The following is a 23,125-nucleotide window of genomic DNA, read 5'->3' as shown; positions in this document are numbered from 1 at the left end:
AGAAAGTCTTTATAAACTTGATGAAAATAACTGAAATTGCAAGAAACTTATGACAAAAATCAACCATGCTTTGAAAAATTTCAACTATCTGTATCTCGAAAAGAATTCATTTTTTGATAAAAAGTAGTAATTTATTTTGACGAGACCTACCACATACTTAGTTTCTATAATCTTCTTAGCAACTTCACTTAGCGTCTTAGGAGCTAAATAACATGCACCGATAAACAAAATTGTAAATATCTCGAAAACGAGATCACCTTCAGCATTGTTGAAGAAGTGTACCTTTTTTACTTAACTCTCCCTAGCTAGATGTTACATGTAAATTATGATTTCCCCCGTCAAAAAAACCCGAGTACCGAATTCCGTGCAAATAATTTATTTTCTGCAAAGTTTTTTTTTGAAAAACGAACAAAAAATTTCAACACTCTGTATCTTCGGAACGAGCCATTTCCGGACACAAGTTTATATAGACTTTCTTTATTGAAACTGTTTCAGGAATACTTCACTTGAATATTTCAACGTACTTATGTTACAAGAAGAAATATTTATTCGAATAAAAAAGTTAAAACAGAAAAAAAAAGAATATAGTTAAAATTGAAGAAATGGATTTTGTGCGTTATTTTTTACCCACTCTGTATATTACAAATGTTGATTAATACCACATTAAATCAGAATTGAATTAAATCGTTCGGTACACTAGACTCTAAGTGTATCGTTGTGTTTGTTATATTGTGTTAAGAAAACAACACTCACGTCAGCAATGGATTAAGCAGCAAAAATTAATCAAAACATCACGAGACACATTTATATATTTACCTCTCTGACCATTGCTTATACGTGATTGTTGGCCAAAACGCCTCCCAAATTTAGTGTAATACGCCTAAAATTTTACAACCTATTTCGTAAATATTATATACAAAATGATCTAGTTAGCTTCTCTATTTTGTAAAGAGTTGTCAAAATGCATTTTGTTAATAGATCACTTCATTCCGATACATTCGAAAGACTATTTCAATCGAATTTTTGTTAAGTTACTGTATTGAACATTCTTTGTCCTTGCTTTCTGAACTGGAATTCAGGTTCTGAATTTCGCATTTTTGAGCTTTAGGCGATTGATGTTTCGTTATCCGTTCCTTTTTTATCCTTTCCAAATTTTTCAATTTCTCTTCTGTCGGAACATACCTCGTCCTTTCAACACTTTCCCTATTTCGTTGTTCTAATGATCTTTTTCTCTGCGGCCTCTGAGGAGGAGGAGGTGTTTTTTCTATGTATTTGGTGCGAATTGGAACTGGAGGTGCGTTCGACTTAACCTCAGATGAGTGTTCTTTACTTACCGACTTTTCACTGTTAATATGCGCGTCATAAGACATGTTTTCATTTATTGGAGATTTATCACAGCACAAAACAGGAATTTCTGTAGTGGTATCAGTATTTTTCGCGTTAAGTTGTTTTTTGAAAGTATCGATTTCTTCATTTAATACGCCCCCAGAAGTTTTTTCTTTGTCTAGTGATTCTTCGTTAGTAGCGACCATATCGTTCAAAGATCCCACCATCTCATCTAAATCTTGTTGAATCTTATCGAATACTTTGTGTTCAACCACTGGAATAATGTTTTCTGTTTTTCCCACCTCTTCTTTATTTGTATGAGTGTTAGTTTCTTTTTCTTGGTTTTTTATTCCATTTTCAGTATGAATTGAATCAGAAATTTTTCGAATTTCGTCGAATACTTCTTGTTTCAGAAGTGAAAAATTGTTATTATTATTCTCTATTCTTTCCAACTTTTCATAATTTGTCCCGTTTTTTTCAATATCACTTTTAATATTTTCTTTCTTTGGTTCATTTTCAAGAGTGTCAGGTTTATCACTTTCGTCGCATCTTATATTAGTTTCACCTTCATTAATATTCTTTGAATCAGAATGAGATATAATAATATCATTATTTTTCAAGTTCGATGTTACGGTTTTACTGGTTTTTGAGGATTCAATCTGTGCAGGTTCCTCCACTTCTTTGACGAGTGATTTTCGATTAGTGTTGTCCATATCGTTCAAAGATCCTATCATTTCATCCAAATCTTGTTGGATCTTATCGAATACTTTGTATTCAAGCACTGGAATAATGTTTTCTAGTTTTCCCAACTCTTCTTTATTTGTATCAGTGTTAGTTTCGTTTTCTTGATCTTTTATTTCTTTTTCACTATGAGCCGAACCAGAATCATATTTTTCTTCTGGGGGTATGACATCTGAAGTTATTATCTCATTGCTTTGAATAGAAGACTCGTTTTTAAATGTTGTTTTTGGATCATATTCTGAAAGGATCTGATGTTTTGTTAGGCTATCGGAATTTTTTTTGGAAGATATTTCATTTTGTGTATTTTCATTGCGACAATTTTGTATATTAGCAATATTATTGATGGCATCGCCTTCACATTCTTCTGGTTTGAATACAGGATTATTTTGGGAAGTGATTTCACAAATATTTTGTTGTTGGTTTTTTATTTCTGAATCAGCTTCCTCAACTTGTGATTCTGAGATGGATTTCATATCCTTATCGCTAATTCCAAGAATGTTAGTTGCATCTTCGTTAGGATAAACTTTTAAATCTGGTTCATAGGAATTTGTGTACTCCATCGGATATTGTTCATAGTTCACCTTTACTTGGATGTTGAAGAACGAATCAGTTTCGTTTTGGCATTTCTCTGGTGTTTTTTCTATCGGATCCGAAGATGAATTTTTCTTTGTTCCATTTTCTGAATATTCATTTTGTATATTCGTCACCCTGCTATTTTGGGCAATTTTCTCATCAGAACATTTTTTGGGGTCGTCCTTTACTTTTAAATTAGATTTCTTGAAATTAGCGAAAGATGAACTTCTCCTTCTGGGTAAAACGGGTGAATCCTCTTTCTTATCAGCGTTTTCGAATTTTTTCAATACTTGTTTTATATCAACCTTACTAACAGCATCTAGGTCTACGGAGGTTCTAGGTTTATTGAAATGTATTTCAGTTTTTGATCTTGTTAAAGAAGGCTTTTTACGTTCTCCAACATGATCAATACCACCTATATTTGCACGTTCATCATCATTTGTATAATCCATACTTTCGAATTTCCTGAGAACATTTTTTATGTTTACTTTTTTGATAGCATCTAAATCCAAGGACGTTCTATGTTTAGCCAAATGATTGTCTACATCATTTCTCGTCCAGCTGAATTTTCTAGCAGGCACTTCATCCTCCGCTTCAGAATTTTTTCCAGCTAACAATTCATCGAAATATTTAATGTTATTTTTAGCCAACTTAGCCACGGGTGCAGCAGTCTTTTCAGTCTTCAGAATAGCTTCTAAATTATCATATTTACCACTATCACCTTTCAATTTACCAGGAACTTTAATGTTATCTTCTTGATGTACGACATCGTCCATCCATTGCAGTAGCTTTTCAATTTTTTCGTCCTTTTCCTTCATGACAGAATGTTCGAACACATCATCGTAAGTTTCCATTTCTAACGCTTCGAGTAAATCGTCGATACTATCGCTTTTTTTCTGTTCATTTTCATCGGTCTCGTAGAGTCTTCTAAATTTATCAGGATCGATTGGTTTCATCAGTTCTTTTTCATTCTTTAGCAACTGTTCGATATAATCATCTGTATTTTTCAGATCCTCCTCTTCCGGCTCGAAATTGAAAGAAAAATTGCTATTCAGCGAACTACTCTTGAAATAACTCCGATCTGAAACTTTCGGTTTAGGTATATTTCTGGCCGTACTAGATCTACGCAGCGTAGGTTTCGGCGGAGCACCGAAATATTTCTTCGCATTCTCCTCGATATTCTTATTTACAGCCACTTTGGGTTTTCCTACTTCTTTAGGTAAATTTATTTTGCTCGGCGTTCGTTTGATCACGAGCAAAGGCTCCGGTTCTTCCTTTTGGAACGTGGGGACAAACGCACTACCGAAAAATTTCTTGCTCATTTTTATCGAGGGACTAACACAATTTTCCTCGGACTGACTATTTTTCCCGTTAGGAACCGTCGAATCGCACACTTCGGTTAGCACTACTTCGTTATTTTCGAGAGATGCACTTATTGTTTGAGAACTACGCGGAATTTGTTTATTATTTTCGTCAATAATGCAATCGGAATTATCTACATTCTTGTCCAGTGTTCTTTCAATCACAGTAACGTTCGAATTGGGTTCACTTCTGGAAATAGTTGCACTATCATCCCCGGAGTCAATGGATGAATGGTTAATTGGTGCGTTTACCTCGTTTTTTGAGATAACATTGTTGAAGTTTATGTCGAAATTGTCCTCCAAGGCGCTATCGAAATCGGTCGAGTTTATTGAGTTACTAGAAGAATTTTGAGAAAATCTCGGGTCTGAACATTGAGTTTCACTATGGGATAAATTTAAATTATCGGAGGTTTTTAAGTTACACTTCACCTCTGTATCAGTGCCAGTGTCAGCTTGTATTATTGGAGGTTCGAGACGAACTTCTTGTAATCGCAGTTCCCTGGCCCTGATTTCTTCCTCCCCCTCTGTTGCGGTGTCAGATTCGTCATCTGTAATGGAAAAAGATGTTCTGAAACATTTCATCGCATGTTATTAAACAGTATGTTTATTTATTATTCATACTGCTCTTTTTTCGTATCATAATATGAATTATTATTCATAAATAACATTTCAATTAACGAGATCTCCTGAATTGATCAAAATTTTCGTTTATGATAGTTCACAATTGAAATAACATCGACGATGATGAAAATCAAAAGCAAATTCAGTGTACTCGAAAGTTTTGACCAAAAATTTAAGAAAGAATAAGTGCAGTGAAAATGGTGAACCCGATGAAATTCTCAAAATAAAAAATATTCGAGTAAAGTAATGTACCGAGTGATTGTTTATATTTTAATCAATAGCTATCTGACCTTATATTGGTCTTACAAATAAGTTCGAATTGAAAACTGTATTTTTTAATTGGCATTCAGAATCCAGTATGTACTAGAAAATGCAAAAAAGCATCGTGTAAACCTAAAAATTTTATGTGACTTGATGTTTTTCAAATGGAACACTTTATAAAATATAGATTTTTTCGTCTAAATCCAAGGCAGTGCCAAGCCAGGGATATAAAAACAATTGAATTGTTTTGTTTAATATTTACAATATTTTTTTTCATAATTTGAGACTTGATATATAAAAAATGATATATTCTGATGTAGAAAGAGTAGATATTGCGCGAGGTTTTATGAAAACTAATCAAGACCAACGTTTGGCGCGTCGCGCGTCGTGAGTATGGAGGAATTTACTTTTATAATTAATAAAAAAATGTCAATGTCGAACAAAACACTTGTTTTTTTATTGAGTAAAATATGAACAATCACCCTGTACGGGTTTCACGTAAGCGGGGCACTGGATTTTGGGACTTATTCATCGGGCCAATTTAAAAAGTGAATCAGTATTTTTCATGAGATTAAAAATATGCTATCAGAAAATCGAATGGTTTATTCAAAATCATCCTAAGGAAATAAAATCGTAATTCAGAAATCCATGTTTTTGTTCAGTGAAAACTTGATGTCAAATTTTGAACCATGGACAACAAGTATATATATAGGGTGAATCAGGGGTTCATAAATTTATTTCTATCCCTCTTTTAAAGAATAAATCAATAAAGAAATGTGGATGGTTTTTGAGAAATCTAGTGGTCCGCTGTCGTAAAATCTGAGACAAAATTATGAGATGAAAATGTTTTTTAGTTTTAATAGAAAACAGAATTCTCTATTTGCATTCCGATGAAAAAAAAATGAGTTTCTATTCGAAATACGGAAGTTTTCGATGAAAACTCAAATCAAAAATTCAATATTTTTGTGAATACATAGTTTGTGAACAGTGGAAAACGTACAGCCTGACTTCAATAATAGTTTCGGGCAACCACTATCTTTGTGATCATACCCAAAAGATATTTTTGTGAAAGCTAAAATATCTCTAGAAATTTTCAAAATATTCGTAATGTTATAATGTGAATCACTTCAAAATTCAATGGGAAATCCAAAAAAGTGATAATTTATTGGGCATGCCATTCGAAACAACCATGTTGCTAGCTACTTCCTTTGCAATGGGAAAAGACCCTTATACAGGGTGAGTCTTTTACTTGTACGAGTCAAAGACTTGCCCTTTAAATGTTTTCAAAAATAATATAATTTCAGCACGGTTTCAATCTGTGTATAGAAAGATCAGGTCGAAAAATAATAAATATCAATTAAGAGAATAAAGTGAAATTGATAAGACATACCGACTCTCGCCCTTCCATTATAACAGAAAAAGGAACCGGACTTTCTAATGTTTTAGTTTGTTTGGGAAAGAGGATGAAATGGGACAATTTTCTTAAAGTTTTAAACATTTGGTTGCAAGCGAGATTTGTTCGGGAACTTTTCCTTTTTCTGTTTCGAATCGAACATGTTATTCAACAATATGTACATATATTATTCGTGATTTTCGAAACAAAATATGAATTATTCTCCATAAATTCCATTTCCATTCACGATTTCTCCAGAATGAATTAATACTTTTTCATTTCACGACTGAAAAAAATACATAGTAAACTAATGAAAATTAAAAGAGAATTCTGTATACTCGAATGTTATAATCAACGAATAGAGAAAAAACTCAAAATGAATAATAATTCTCAAGCAATGAAATGTAATGTACGAGGGGTACTGAGAAGTTGATTCTTTTATTTTGGTTCAACTTTTAACTACATTTAAATCTTTCATAGTTTACTTTTTGAGGGAGATACTAAAAATGAGTGTAAAAGTATGCTCTCTGTCCAGTGTTTGTTGATCATTATTAAGGATAAATATCGATGGATTTTTGTTAAAAAGCTATAATTTCATATAGGATTATTTTTTACCAATATCTTAGAGAATTGTGAGGAATTCTTCAATATCCAAGCGAGTATTAAAACCTATACGGAGGAATTAAAATACGCGATTAATGTTTAATAATTACAAAGACATTGTGGCCCAGTAAAAAGTGTCTTGAGGGAGTACAGGGTGGGCAAATTTCGATGTTTTAGCACTACAGCTTTTAAACCAGAGGAGATAGACAAAATCTGATACCCCATTCTCGTTCTCTTTTTCCGAGAAACTCACAATAGTAGTAGTGATTTTTGGCCACTTTCTCTTTTTTTCGAGTTATAAGCAAAAATTGGAAAAATGGCGATATCGAAATAAATTTATATCTCCGCTACTATTGATGATAGAGCTCTGAAATTGAAACATTATACAGGCACTTTTTTACGTAGAATCCAGTGGCGTGCTCGCCTTTTCAGCAGGATTTTTAATTACGAAGCTATGACCCAAAGTTACGTTTTTTTAAATGGGAACACTAGTTTTCTGTGCAATTTTTTGAAAGCTTAATTTTTACTGATTTCAAAAATATATGACATCATGTGGTTTGTATCAATATAAATGATAGAAAATGGTCAAAAACCTTTTTTCTCAATATTTCTATGGTTTCAAATATTGACGAGCACATAAAAATAGAGTTTCCTATAACAAAAGCAGTCTCCTTCCGGCAATGTCATTCTTTCTATGCTTTTTACCAATTTTCACAAAATTTGAATCAAGATATATTTCATAATAATGAAAGGACTCATAGAAGGAGACAGTGGTAATCATAGCCATATTTTCGCGATTAAGACGCGTGAAGCGTCTTTAAGCGGTGCTATTCGAGCGAATAAGTCATGACGTCAGTCTTTAAGTCGCTTTAAGCGGAACCTGGCGGTCTGTGGAGAGCGCCTGTGTCATAGAGTCATCTTGTCTCTGGCCTGTGTCGTCTTAAGCACAGAACGTCTTAAGCGGAAAGAAGTAATATAAAGAAGAAGGGAGAATATGTTGTTTATATCGAATTTGATTTGAATTCCTACTAGGGAAGAGTGCTTTTATTGCCAATAATGCAGTTTCTGCATTATCATTTAGAATAAATAAATATTTTTCCAATAATAGCCAAAGAACAGAAATTGAAAAATTCACAATTCGATTCGCTGTCTAATGACAACGACAGATGACTCAACCATCAGCGATATTCTATTTTTGCGACAACAAAATTAATGACGTCACGCTTAAAGACGCTTTAAGACATCGATTAAGACGCTTAATCGCCAAAATATGGCTCAAATAATGCTATATGTTTCTGTGCTCATCAAAAGTTGAAACCATAGAAATATTGAGAAAAAAGGTTTTTGAGCATTTTCTATTATTTATATTGATACAAACCATATAATGTCATATATTTTTGAAATCAGCTTTCATTACTCTTTCAAAAAATTGCACAGAAAACTAGTGTTCCCATTTAAAAAAACATAACTTTGGGTCATAGCTTTGTAATTAAAAGTCCTGCTGAAAAGGCGAGCACGCCACTGGATTCTACGTAAAAAAGTGCCTGTATAATGTTTTAATTTCAGAGCTCTATCATCAATATTAGCGGAGGTATAAATTTATTTCGATATCGCCATTTTTCCAATTTTTGCTTATAACTCGAAAACAAAAGAAAGTGGCCAAAAATCACTACTACTATTGTAAGTTTCTCAGAAAAAGTGAACGAGAATGGGGTATCGGATTTTGTCTATCTCCTCTGGTTTAAAAACTGTAGTGCTAAAACATCGAAATTTGCCCACCCTGTACATTGTCAAAAGAGGTATCACTATGAGACTCCGCACATCATTAAACTCCTGTGTACCAGATTAAGATATTTTCGTATGATTGGATTCTGGGACAGAAAAAAAAAATTCAGGGCGCTGTAACTCCGAAAGAGGGGGTCTCCTAGCAAAAATAAACAACAGAGGTCTCCTAATTTTGCCTCGAAAATCTGTGACCAAATTTTGTTGCACTAATTTTGAGATGCCATCACAGAAATCATATTATACAGGGTGATTCATAACTATTGGGACATAGGCTAAGGGCAGATTGTTTGGACCAAAATATGGCGATAAGACCAAATATACCTGAATAAAAGATTGCTGTGGAAAAAGATAGAGAGCATTAAAGTTGAATTTTTTCTTCGTTTTTTGCTAATAATTCCACAGTATATTTTTTCATCCGTTTTTATGAAAAACACAATTGAACAGTTCAGAGCATCGGAAGGGGATTTGAAGTAACGATTTATTCATTTTATTTATTTATTTCGACGATAAAGCATAATTAAAAACAATGTAACATAAAAATAATAAACTTAAATTACATGTTCTACGTGGCCTCTTACGACTTCTATGCCTTTTCTAATTCTTTTCTATCTTTTTCCACAGCAATATTTTATTGAGGTATATTTGGTCCTATCGGCATATTTTGGTCCAAACAATCTGCCCCTAGCCTATGTCCCAATAGTTATGAATCACCCTGTATATTATTACGCTAGAATGCTAATACAGTAGTAAGAAATGCGGCGAAAAATTGAGAGTGGCCGTTAATGCGAATGCGCATCATTAGTTTATTTTCGAGTAGAACATAGCCGAGTTCCTGAATATTCTGTCGATCGAATCTTATAAAAAGATTCGAGTACCGAAGGTACATGCACAGCCGTCTATAGAAACCTTTAGAAGGCTGTGGTATATGTCGGACAACGACGCGTTTTCTTTCAGTCATTTGATTTTTCACTGTTGCACGATCTGCTCGGAGGTGAGGAGTTTTAAGTCGCATTTTCCGAAATGAACTTGTTACTTGTCAATCATATTGAAAATAATAAATTAAAACAAAAAAATCGAAACTTAAATGAATTATCGAGTTTCACTGATAGCGAATTACATTGGTATATTAATTGTATTGCATTAGATCAGGATATTTTAAAATTGTTGCAAGGAGTTTTGGCGATATTAAGTTCAGATCTTCTGAAATTTTTGTTGCCAGTTCCAAATAATCAACATCATTGTACTGATTTTCAAACAAAGCATATACCTAGAACATCACAATTAGTCATTTATGCATGTGTTCAATACTGATAAGAAGTCCCGTATGAATCGAAAAATAAGTTCTTTTACCGAATGAAATATGTTTATTTCTCATATATTAATAATATACCAAATAAATTCGACTGATATAAGGTAGGAAAGTCTAGGCAACGATTGAGTTGAAATAAACTAAGTGTTCCAAAATGGTAGTTACGGCGACATGAGTACATTTCCTCGCGTCCTGGTTTGGAACTCCCAAATTCGTTTATTGAATGAAATATTGATATAATACAACGTCCAGTTCTGAAATAATAGTTTTCCGTTATTAATTAGAGGAATTTTTGAATGAATGTGTCCGTATAAAGTGATTATTGTGTTGTTTTCTGCATTGAGCACGTGGCTTTGTCTTACAAAATTCTTGGGGATTGGCTTGTCCAAGATTCCTGCACTTCCTCTGGACCCCAGGAATAATGGCTCCTCTACACTACTCGCGAAGTTCCTCGGCGAAGTACTCTAGAAAGTTTGGCGAAGTTCGACGCTACACACTCGTTCAACTTCGCGAAGTTCATTCGCTCTGAGGTGCCGATAGCGTGCGTACTTTGGAAATTGTTTGCTTGCATTTGAATACCGATCCCAAATAGCCCCTGTATGTTGCAAATAGCGAATCCTTAATCCTTCTTTTTTTCAATCCTTCAACGGGCACACAGCCTCCCAAGTGTTGCGGATGCGCACCCAAGCATCTTTAATTTTTTTTATCCTTTTGACATGACATTTGTCATTGGGATCCCAAATGATTGTTTCCGTTTGCAGTGTTTCCAGGAACAACATAATTTGCTCCTGGGTCCACTGTAGATTGCTCATACTCGCATTAATCAAAAAATAACGCACCGGCACAGGCAACGTCGGTCTAAAGGTAAGCGCACATACAACGGCATCGGACGGACGGTACGGATCGGAATAAAATACTTTCAACGGAACCGAATGGAGCAACGCACATATGTGCGGACGGCAGGCATCGCATCGCATCCGACGGGAATTGAGGAACTAGGATTAAATTCCGACCGATTGCTAAAGTAGGTATTGGTTAGAGAGAAATTGCAACATTAGAAACTATAGTTTCTATTTCGTAGAAAATTTTTCCATAAACCCAATTATTGAATGGTAGGGAAAATATATTACTGTTCACAGAAAAAAATTCTCTATGTCTATATCTTATATTTCGAAATTGATTCCTCACATAACTCCTGGTGAAACATGATGAATTGAGTAATAAATGTAGAGAGGAAAATACTTGACTAAGTTTCACAATGTTTAATCAAAATATTTGTTGACACGCGTGTTTCAGGTTTTATCCCATTTTCAAAACTGAATACATAAAAACAGAAAGAACACATTCAAACATGTGCTATTTGATTATTGTATGAATGTGTTCTTTGTGTATTTATGTAGGTATTCAGTTTTAAAATTGGGATAAAATCTGAAACACGCGTGCCAACAAATATTTTAATTAAAATTTGTGAAACTTAGTCAAGTGTTTTCTTTTATTATCTTATATTTCATTTCCTTTCGAGGTCATATTCTGGTTTTCCACAGGACAATTTACTATCTACGTTCTTATTGTCCTGTGGAAAACTGTATATATATATATATCTAACTTACGTATGTGAACTGATTCAAAAGAACCTAGGCTCGATTTGAAGAGCATTAATCTCCTGAACAGATGAAAATAACTCATTAAATGTTAAATTGAAAAACCATGGGCGTTATGAAACGAAACCTCAATACAATAGCATTCGATGAAATTTTAAAAATTAAAACAAAAACGTGGCCGCCTGGTTTCGTCTTTTCCTATCCGACCATTCAAAAGACATCACTCCTTCGTGTGTCCATCGAATACATTTTTAACCGTTCCGTTTTGTGTAATGTGCACATTAGCCGGCTAAAAATGAAATTCCCTGACGCAGATGAATATTTTATCGAACTTTAGCCGGTCCCCGAATATAAACCTAAGTCTAGCCGGCTAATCTTAAGTTTATGTTCACACCTATCTTTAGCCGTAACATATATATTATGATTTCTATGGATGCCATGTACATAAAGGAATTTGAAAGAAATTAATTATCCGGGGTTCATTACTGTACATAAATTTGTTGTACTAATTTTGAGAAGCCATGTAACAAATGAATTTGAAAAAATTTAATTATCTGAGGTTCGGATTTTCCACACATTACTGTGCTATAAAAATATGTAAAACAAACTTACCGTCTGTACTATTTTCATAGTAACTCGAGGAATCCGAACTGCCATAGGGTTCAGAATCTGATTTATCCTGTTTTGAATAATGCCGCTTGCTCATTCTCTCTGCCCACTTCAAGGTTCCTTCCTTTGTGGCTGGCTCTTCCATTGCTTCTTCGTACGCATCTTCATCGTCGCTGTCCGTATCACTAAAATCGTATCATTCAGTATGTATCACTTATAATAATAATCCCAACATATTCGAAATGGAAAACCTACCTGTAACTTGATGAATCATCCTCATCGTCACTGCTTCCAATTTCAGCAGTCGAAGCACCAAAATTCCTGTCGGTCCATTCGTCTTCGTCCATCTGACTTATTGAGTCTTCTAGGTCAGAAGAGCCAAGGCTCAAATTGGAAAATTCAGCCCTTTCCGGCGTACGGACTGAAATACAATAAAATAAAATATTTGAATTTTCAGATTTGAACATAATCTATAACATAATCTGTACATATCGTATAGATATAGACCATAAGGTCAATTTTGAAATGAAATTTCAATTCTGAAAGGTGTACTTCTGCTCTGCACTGAAATAACTCCATGGAAGAGGATGGATAAAAAAAAATTCAAATGAAAGTTTCTCCAGGGGAAAATTGAATGACGACCTTCAATCTGACTTTCGATCTCAAGGTCAATAAATTAAGGTTTTTGTATAGCGAATATACATTTTTCTTTGCAGAGTTTCCATGTGAAAAACAGGAAACTTGTCCTTTTAATTTTTTTCATAAGATTACTTTCAACTGATGATATGAAGTGTTTGATTGATATTTGCCTCTTCATGAATACTCACTTCTTCAAATGTCCTCAGTAGTTTGTGTGCAGAAGATTTTCATCATAACCATTCTGAGCAAAGAAGACTTCATATCTCCACAACACAATATTTAGGCGAAAATGAAAGTGAGAAAATGCTCCTAGTTTTCAAGAAGAATAAAATTCGGCAATGAAAAATGTATATTTTCTATTCAAAAATCTATCCTCCAAGGTCAGATTGAATTCGATGTCCCGTGAAGACTAAGAAACTTTTATTTGAAACATTTTCTGATCCAGGCTATCCCCAAGGAATGTGGATCTTTTATTCAAATGGTTCTTTCTTTATGTTGACGTGTTGAAGATGCTAGGTTAATAAGTGAAAAGGATCTTGAACATAATGAATGTGGAAGTTTGGAAGTGTCACTATTCACAGTAAAAGCAGTGAATTCATTGAGAAGCCTGCGCTGTCCTTTAAGGGCTCAGTAGTAGAGCACTCAGGCAATCGAGAGTTCGAAGTACTTATTTCACAATTCAATTGTCTGCATGCTACAGAATTCTCGATTATTTGAAATTTACTTAGTCAGAACACTTCTTCATTTATGGTCTTTTGTTAGCACATTGAAACTTACCTCTATCTAATAAATCTACTCCTGAAACACCCGTTAATTTTTTCGATGTAGGTTTTGTGTCTCTCTGGGATGGTTTTCTAGCCACTTTGGTCGTAGTAGGAGCTTTACCCTGCATACCATAGTGATGTAAACAAAAGAACTTGTGGCCATAGATGCCATCTTTGTCAAATGCGTAAGATCCAAGCCTGAGTTGAGCTCTACAATATTGACACCTAAAACGAACATGTTATCATACTTCACCATTAGTCAGAATTGTTTTCCTTACTTGAAACAGCCATGGTGAAAGAATCTGCCTTCCGCTGAAAGTCTCTCCATAAGATATACTCTTTTATTGCAAAAGTGACAGAATTCGGATCCACTGTAAGACGGAATTATAACAGGTTTATCAACCTAGAAAATAGACAAAACCATAATCAGGTGGAGCTACAAGAGAAGTTCTGGTTTATTGTCCTGATGAATTTGTATTCAAATATGAGGAGGAAACAAAAATTATTTCTTACACTTTTTGGTACTACAGGTTCTGGGGGTTCTGGAATTTTACTGGTAAGTTTTTCAGTTATGCTCGCTATTTTATTTTGGCCCAGATCTCTATTTGTTCCTTCCTTTAGTTTGAGTTCTAAATGTTTCAAATTCTTATCAATATCTGCATACTTGGCTGAAAATATCAACGAATGAAATGGTTTATGGAGAATTGAGATAGGTGATCGAATAAAAGTACATAGATTCAACCCCAAGTCAAAGAATTGCTGACGTAGCTTATTAGCACCAGATTATCAGTATACCATCAAACCGTTTTAAATATAAGATTTTAGAGGGTGTTTTCAATGGTGAATGGTTTTTCGTCAGAAGGTATAGATAACTCATCAAAAAAATCATATCATCATAAATCGCATTCATGGAAAATTAAAGATGACTGAGCTAGCATTCCCTCAAGTCTAATGCGATTCAACCAAATGTTTAGTAGGGAAATGAATAATTTGTTATCGTTTGGGATCATTTGAAATACTTAGTGTATCTTGAGTTCGTTAAAGGGGGTTAGGTAAAAACAGTGTAGAAGAACTGAGACAACGTATTGAATGTGCCAAATTGTATTTTGTCGACGTTGTTGATGATGTATATCTATTTTATTGGAGAGTTTTCTCGATTTTTCTGCACTGGTATCTCAAGTTTCAAGCAGAACGTATCGAAACTAATAATTTCATGAAAAATCGTCCAAGTTACATGATAATGAAAAATATTAACATCCTAAATTTCTTTTTTTTTTCCAATTCGAAAATAAGACGGATCAAGTGTTTCTCCTGACTTTTAGAGAATGTAGATCATAGATGATCTAGGGTAGTATCAGGATTTATTTTATCGATGTTTATTCCAACTTCATCATTTTGAGAGTTTTGTATAGGTGATTTTTTGTTGAAACGATTTATTTTGACCAATGCTACCTTCTGTTAAAAGACTCGCATTTTAAAACACCCTGTATATTAAATTATTTACCTTCTGCGCTATCTTGCCTATCAAGTTTCTCCAATTTCGTTTGTCTCGCCACAAACTGTTCCCGGCTCCATTTCGGCACTTTTTCCTTGTCTCTCACTATTGGTTTACCCAATTTATTTTCTTTAATCTTCTTTTCAATTTCTTTTATATTCCAATCCGACGTCTCTATTTTACCTATCTTTCTCATGAGATCCTTGGGTTTTTTTTCCACCAACTGCCTACTCTGCCATCCTTCTTCTATAGATTTTATTTTAGCGGCAAATTCGTCATCTGTATTTGTACGGATCAGTGAAGGAACTTTAGTGTCATATTCCTGTCGAAAGTTGTTTTTCAATGATTTTATATTGAGTCTTGTGAAGTGATTTTTGAATGTAATAGATTGTCTTCATTAGATATTTAGTGGAAAAAAACTATGAAATTGAGATATAAGAGGAGTACAAACAAGGTAGTTATACAGGGTGGGCTTTTTGAAAAAGAAACAAACGAGATAAGAGGCGAAATGAAAATGCTCGGAGATGTCAATTTTTGATTGGAGGTGGACTATTTCTAAAACCAAATTCACAATCATATCGTTTCAACCCTTACTGTTACAACCCCAAATTATAAATTTTTGATAGGGAAGATAGGGTAGATGCATGATATCTCATTTGAAAGGCCTTTTTTTCTATTCTGTTCTCAGCAGATTCAATTTTGTTTTCATTTAATCCAATTGTTTTCAAAACAGCCGTATTTATGTTTTAAACTTTGGTTTTTTCTTCAAGTATGCTGTGTGAATCAATAGAATTTTGACTGATTTATTCTCTAGATTTGACGATGAATCTTATGTACGGTTAACGTACTCGTTTTGCTTGCAATATACATAAGTCATTTCAATTCTTTCTGCAAATGAATAAACCATTATTGCCTTAATTGTTAATGAAAGAAACAGACAGCAGTCATTTTATGTCTGGTCCATGACGGTTAACGCTAATCGTAGAAACAGAAGTGATTAGAATTAGAAGCAGAATTAATTAGTGAAATTTTGATTAATTCACACAGCATGTTTAACGACATGACCGGAATTGTACAAGTTTTAAATTTGAATATCTCGAAAATGATAGGAATTGACGAGAAAATATTGAATATAGTGAACTCAGAATAAATAGGCCTTTCAAATGAGGTATCACTCACCCCATGTGCCCCATTCAAAATTCAGGGGTTTTAATACTGAAAGTTGTAGCAATATGTAAATTTCATCTTGGAAGTTGCTTGAAAGCGTTTTCTCAAAATAACATTATTCCTTCTGTTATCTCCCGACCTGTATTTACGGATCATTTAAAGTTTGAGGGAATAAATTCTTGAATGAATATAAAAAAATTATATGTTGAACGAAAATGAAAAATTACTGAGAAACCAAATCGAAAGCTTGAACAACATTGAACAAACAAATACTAACGGGTTTTCCAATTAGAGTTTTCATTTTGAATAGCTGGCAATACAGTTATAGCTCTCTTGAGGTGAGAAGATTTAATGGCTACAAATGTGTCCTTAAAAGAAGTATTTGTCCTTTTTCTGGTATATGTCCGCAGAAAATCTGAATATCGACTAAGCACCAATCATGAAAGTTATAAAGTACTGAACTCTGAGTCGAATGGGACCATTAGCGTAGGAATAATCTGTTTCCATTCTAGAAGACCGCAAATTTTTCAAAGATATTGCAAAAATTTCATTTCACCATTTGTTTTTCGTTTCCATTTTTGAAAGTAGCTAGTGTATAATGGTCGCATTCAGCGGACGGAGCGCAAAACGCTTCTGCTACCCATCGGTAGCGGTAGCGGTCGGGAACATGTTGAACGTTCGCTGGCAAGCCGAGATAGGATAAGGCAGTCCAACGAGCTGTCACTATCAGCTGATTAGTTGAGAAGTCTGTAGGAAAGACGTAAACAAACGGATTTTTTAAGTTTCGTTAACCTTGTTCTGGTTAAGTCAGTTTTTTTTTGTGAAAAACATAACTTAGAATTCTGACGAATTACTTTGTTGCTCTAGTATATTTCCTATAACTTATTTAACATCCTTCTCTATTACCTTCCATCAATTTTCATTTCATTTTCCTCAACAAACTCAAGCTCGTGCATCTTCCACACTAAATAACAACTACCTACTCAGTTCAAGTCCAACTTTCGCTCCTTTCCGCTACCGCTACCTAGCACAAATCAAATCCGCTCCCAAAAGTGGCGTCCGCTCCAGAACGTGTTGAGAATGTAGCGCATATGTCACCGAACGTTTACGCTAGCGTTTGGTAACAGTTGCGCAACTGTTTCGTCCGCTGAATGCGACCAATGAAAGGGGTAAAATTGTGCTGTGCTTATTGCGTATTTTGATAATATTTAATATCTTCAAATAGTGTTCGATTGAAAGATGTTCAAGATTTGAGAAATTTGGATTTTAGATGAATATGAATGAAAATCTCTGAAGTAGTATATACTGTGGAAACCACTTATAGAATAAAATTCTTCATGTCCCAATGTTAATTATGGAAATTATAAAAAACACCGGGACACGCCAACATTTAAATTCAATGGTGCCCTTTTCGGGCATAAATTTAACTATACTGCTCTATTTTGAATGGAACACTCTGTATATACTTATGTTTGTTAAAGTTCCTTAATAACCTTATTTCAACGAACTATATCGTGCATATTGTATGATGTGGATTTATTATGAATAATAAAGGGTGTAATTTCGAAAGTATTTCGAGAAACTGAATACTTAAATTACACGATGTAACTGATCCTTATACATTGAAATAAATGCTTAAAATGTGACTTTTTCCAGTATCTTTTTATAATTTTCTAACATAAAGGTACGAAATATTTCATTCCAAAAGTTTCCTCATCAAATAAATCTATGATGCCATTAAAATTTCATAACCAAATATTAGTTTGATAAGCCCAGAATTTAGGTTTGTGTATTTTGATGAGGATTCTTCTTCGAAAAAACCTTTTCAAAATTGTAACTTCAACCCTCAAACAAAGAAATTGGTATAGAAGAGAGTTTATTCAAATTTGTGCCATTAGTGGATTCCTTGAAATCGTTTCACATTTACGGACGGCTATAAATAATCTAGGAAAACCTGCAAAATCATTTCGAATCAAAGATGTGACTTTTAAAGTTCAAACCACACTATATCAGTTTAGATTTATGCAGCATAAAATAACACGTATCACGTAACAATTAGTACCAACAAGAAGATATAGCAAAGGACGTGCAATTCAGCAATTCGTCGGAAAGGTGATGACGTAAATGGAGGCTAAGGTCAATCTGCATTGACAGAACTGGTATTGTTAGCAGAGGCGTGGCATAGACAAAGGTAAAGTTAGAAAACAAGATAATACAAAATGAACGAAATTAATACAGATGCATAACACCCGCCGATAATTAAATCAACAAATGTTACGATTTGAATCGAACTAACAAACTACCATACTCAAAATATTACCGGAAATTTCATTTTATCAACAAAGAGTAGGTGCTGACCATGATTTTGGTATCATTTGAAGACGAAACTGGAATGAATTGCCGGCTCCTTTTATTTGATGTCAGTAGCAGATATGAACTAGTACAAATACACTATAGCGACATCTGACAGTGAAACGGGAACCAACCCAATTCAATTTTCTAACTTTCAGAGTGAAGATAGCAGTATGCAGTTGAATAATAAACGAAATTTAATTCAAAATACCATGCGGAAACTTTATTTGATAAAGAGATCACAGGAATTGCTGCAGATACTTTTACAAGTTAGTGGGAAGATTGAAAGTATTTAAATTTATTGCACGGCACCACTTTATTTTATGTGAGTTACGCCAATGCTCTATGTCATTGTGCGAGCTAGTGTGACGTAGATGGAGGCAAGTCCAGAGTATTTCCAATATAATATTGCGCCTCCTTTTATATATCTTATGCAGACCAACTGACACTATATGGTATACAAAAGTTTCAATCCGCTTGATTTCAAAGAACCTAATTTCATATTCATAAATGATAAACAGTCTTGTATAGAACCCTTTTTTATATAGCAATTATCCTAAGATGAACGAATAAAACAAAACATAAAAATAGTATCGTTCGTTTTATCATCCGATTTGACAAAAATTTTAGCTAAGTTTCGTAACGCCTGGCCCAATCCGCATTTATTAAGTTGCGAATAATGATAAAATAGCGTTTAATAAATGTGAGAAGTAGTGAGATAGTCAACTTATCACCCCTTATTTGTCAAGTGATATTTGTTACACTGCCATTGAAAAACAATGGCCTCCAACATAGTGTGGATTAATGCAGTAACAACAAGTATGAAGTAAAAATTATCAATAAACATATAACAAGTCTTAATTTTCAATGATACAGTGTTCATAAAGCCAAGTAACAAATATCACTTAACAAATATCAAGTGAGCCAACTTCCTACATTATTTTGCTCAAATTAATACGCTGAGAGATGCGAATCGGCCTGTTCGGTCATGATATTTCACCTAAACAAGATAAATTACAAATCAATCGAGACTATTTTTTTGTTATATTTGATGCTGCATGAATTCAAACAAATATTATCTAATTGTTACTTGATATTTGTTATTTAGTCCAGCATAAAACGTTAAATGCTATATTACCTTTCATGAATTCGTATTTTAGTGTTAATAATTCACAAGCAAAGGGAACTCATCAAACAAACATTGAATCTTGCAACTAAAATACACAAAAATATAACAATTCGAAAGATGCTGTTAGTTAAAGTTTAAGGTTCCCTTACTGAGTCAATATTAATGCCTCAATATTTGCCGATATTCTTCCACATATTGACTGTGTAAGGACCCCTAACACAAAATGAAATATAACACACAAATTAGGAAAAATTCAACTCCAAAAACCAGCACACGTCCTTACAGGTATGTAGGTGAATTTTTTTTCTAAATCTTTCACTCGATCCTCGAAATTTCTCGCCGTTTGCCTATATACAAAAATTGAATAATCCTCAAATGGGCAATCAGGTTTTGCATTAGCGGCAAGCATCTGCATACTTTTTATGAAATGTTCAGCATGTCTCTTTCGTTGTTGCTGCCTCTTCGATAATCTACTGCTCTTAGAACTATTACCTTCCTCGAACTGTTTCTGTATTTCTGCCTTCAGGGAAAATAAAAATGGTGAATAAACAAGAGGGAGGGTTTCGGTAGGATAAATTCTAAATGACACAATGCAGAATTAATTAATCAAAACGTAAAGAAGATTTAGGATATGGTCCATAAGTCAACCAGGTTCAGGAAATCGGTTGACTGCGTTTATGTGTCAAGCGATCTGGTTCACCTCGAAACTGATTTTCAGTGATTACGGACCACCTTACCGGAATCCTGGTACGTTTGGTTAACTTACGGACCATATCCTAAGAAAAATATTATTCATAATTTACTGGGTGAGGAAAATTCGTTGTATACCGAGGGGATCTCGAGAACTATAGCAGCTAGAAGAAAACGGATGACACATTCTCTAGCTCTTTTTTCTGACTAATCTAAATATGAAAACAGAACCGGTCTATCATTTCTAGATGCTGTGTTATGAACAAAAATTTAGAAATTGCCATTTTCATTAATGCTGAATTACTAGTTTGTTTCAACTAGTACTCGACTTTCTGCAGGCACTTTTTTATGAGATATGACAGGGATTTCTGATTTTTCAAATTTTTACTTTAAATGAAAGTTCTTGCTGCAAATTTGTTGCTGATTTTAGAAATATATCATATGTAACTATTCATCTAAATATTTTCGGTTCTGTTTTCAGATTTGGATTACTCAGTAAAAATGGCTAAACAATGTGCCATCCGTTTTCTTCCATCCTCTATAGTTTTCGAGATCCCCTCAGCAGACAACGCCCACCCTGTACAGGAAGGAAAAATATTAAAAATTATCAGCAGAAAGCTTCACAATTTTTTTGTACTCATGTACAATTTTGCCGGGGTGGTCGAAACATATTGAGAAATTCAGGAAATTAAACCCAAAACACTTATTCTATATACAAGTTGAGTCTTTGACTTGTACATATATTTCAACCGTAGATTCTTGAGGTCAAAAGAAACACTTCTCTCCTTTACCATTTTTCCGAATCGACCTAGATAAGAACATAGTCATTTTTTAAAATGAGCTATGCCATCCCTGGAAACCTGCACTAAGTTTTTGCAAGCATTGAATATACCACATTTTTTATGGATTTTCAACCGAATTGGAAAAATAAGTAAAGGGAAAAATATTTGTCATGACCTTAGGAATGAATTACCTTCCATACGTTTTCACTTTCGCAAAAACAGTCGGTTGGCCATGGAATAATTTTGTAACCAGAACGGAGTACGGTTGCACACATGAAATGTCGTCAAAAAGACTTTACCACAACCATATGCCAACTTGTCCTATTTGCCAAAAAGCAGAGAAAAATATAAGGAATTGTAATTTTGAACTGAAATCTGCTCATTCTAATATTTCGTCGAACAACCGGACCGTTTCCAGCTAACACTCTCAACTCTAGAGCCTGATCGAAAATGACCGGGAAAAGTAAATAAAATCGGGATTTTTTACGTTTACCAAAAGCTAATGTAAGAAAATCAGCTATTACAGAATGAATTCCCCTCCGATCTTTAAATCTTTGCAGTATTTTGTGATAATAAACAAGATGGCATATTACATTTATTACTTTCTGATGAAATGGCATTAAAACACTGACAAAAATATTCTGTTTGCTTCATCCTTCTCAAACCTATATATTTCTCCAAAAAATTCTGAAAATAGAATAAAATTGCCGAAAGCTCTTGAAAATTCATCATATTATACACAATATTAACAAATCAACACATTTATTTTAAAAAACTACAAAGACTCTTTAGAAAACATATGATTCAATAAATATATAAAACCGCTACTTCCATAACCATAACGCTCTGAATTTATGAATACATCCATGACAAATAGTGTCAGAGTTACAACACTACTTTCTATAACACCACGCATAAATGTTCTAAACACCTGAAAAGAAATTTCAGCCACTTGAAAATTAGAATACAGATAAAGTTCTTTCCTTAATCTGAAAATGTTTGGGGAATGAATTTTTATGCGCTTTGCATACTCATGGAAAAATTTGTTTCTACTCCTTTACTTAAGTTGACCTTCTCTCTCTTTCAAAAATAAAAATAGTGTATAATTTCTCTGCTAATGAAATGTTACTTTATTCAATTATCTGTTATAATTCTTAATTTTTCGATGGAGCAATCTTCAAGGTAAGCGCACATACATCGGCATCGGACGGACGGCATGGAAGGAACGGCATGGAAGGAACGGCAGGGAAACGGCGGAATTTTTATGAAGGTATCGCACATATAATATCGGAATCGCCGGAAGAATAGGTTAGTTGCGAATATGTCTTCAAGCGTTGAGAAAATTGCGATTGCTCTGGAAGAAGAAAATTTTCGAAAAACGAAGGAGGTGTTGACGAATGTGGATTAATGATATACATGAATGTAGAAAAAGGAAGGTTTTGGAGAATATGTACTCTTATTTAGTCCTATTTTAGTTCTTCAATTGGAATCCATAAGAGGAGCCACTGAAGAAAAGTGAATGAATTATAATTCCATACGCACAGTTTTCGTGAAAATTCATATTTCTGCCTTGCTTATTGGAATGACAACAGTTACAACAAATGAGCTGCTGTAGGTAGAGACTTGCAAAATGACGAAGATGCCGCGGCAATCTTCGATTGGTATCGCACATATTTCGGGATCGGCTGGCACGGCACGCATCGGTCGGAATTTAATCCTCGTTCCTCAATTCCCGTCGGATGCGATGCGATGCCTGCCGTCCGCATATATGTGCGTTGCTCCATTCGGTTCCGTTGAAAGTATTTTATTCCGATCCGTACCGTCCGTCCGATGCCGTTATATGTGCGCTTACCTTTAACCCGCTTCCGAAGAAAGAAATATTGACGATTAAAGGTGTGAAAATAGAGGGTGTATCGTTAATAGT

At 34.1% G+C, this 23,125-nt stretch overlaps 1 protein-coding gene across 12 annotated transcripts in view; it reads right to left on the bottom strand.

The window, feature by feature from the left end:
* Positions 1 to 23,125, bottom strand: part of LOC123312276 (F-actin-monooxygenase Mical) — a 112,287-nt gene that overhangs the window by 12,490 nt on the left and 76,672 nt on the right. For 10 of the 12 annotated variants that reach the window (XM_044896677.1, XM_044896628.1, XM_044896682.1 and 7 more), the window contains 8 exons: positions 20,013 to 20,249; positions 15,091 to 15,403; positions 14,100 to 14,254; positions 13,865 to 13,989; positions 13,600 to 13,811; positions 12,439 to 12,604; positions 12,187 to 12,368; positions 1,335 to 4,549 (listed from right to left, as the gene is read on the bottom strand). In XM_044896677.1, coding sequence (XP_044752612.1) covers positions 1,335 to 4,549; positions 12,187 to 12,368; positions 12,439 to 12,604; positions 13,600 to 13,811; positions 13,865 to 13,989; positions 14,100 to 14,254; positions 15,091 to 15,403; positions 20,013 to 20,249 — 4,605 coding nt within the window. The remainder of the gene's footprint in view (positions 1 to 1,334; positions 4,550 to 12,186; positions 12,369 to 12,438; positions 12,605 to 13,599; positions 13,812 to 13,864; positions 13,990 to 14,099; positions 14,255 to 15,090; positions 15,404 to 20,012; positions 20,250 to 23,125) is intronic. The other 2 variants (XM_044896705.1, XM_044896690.1) reach the window with 2 other exon arrangements.

Source organism: Coccinella septempunctata, chromosome 1 (genome assembly GCF_907165205.1).
Source record: "Coccinella septempunctata chromosome 1, icCocSept1.1, whole genome shotgun sequence".
NCBI lineage: Eukaryota > Metazoa > Arthropoda > Insecta > Coleoptera > Coccinellidae > Coccinella > Coccinella septempunctata.
Note: the sequence above shows the minus strand (reverse complement) of the source record. Positions and strands in the feature narration are given on the sequence as shown.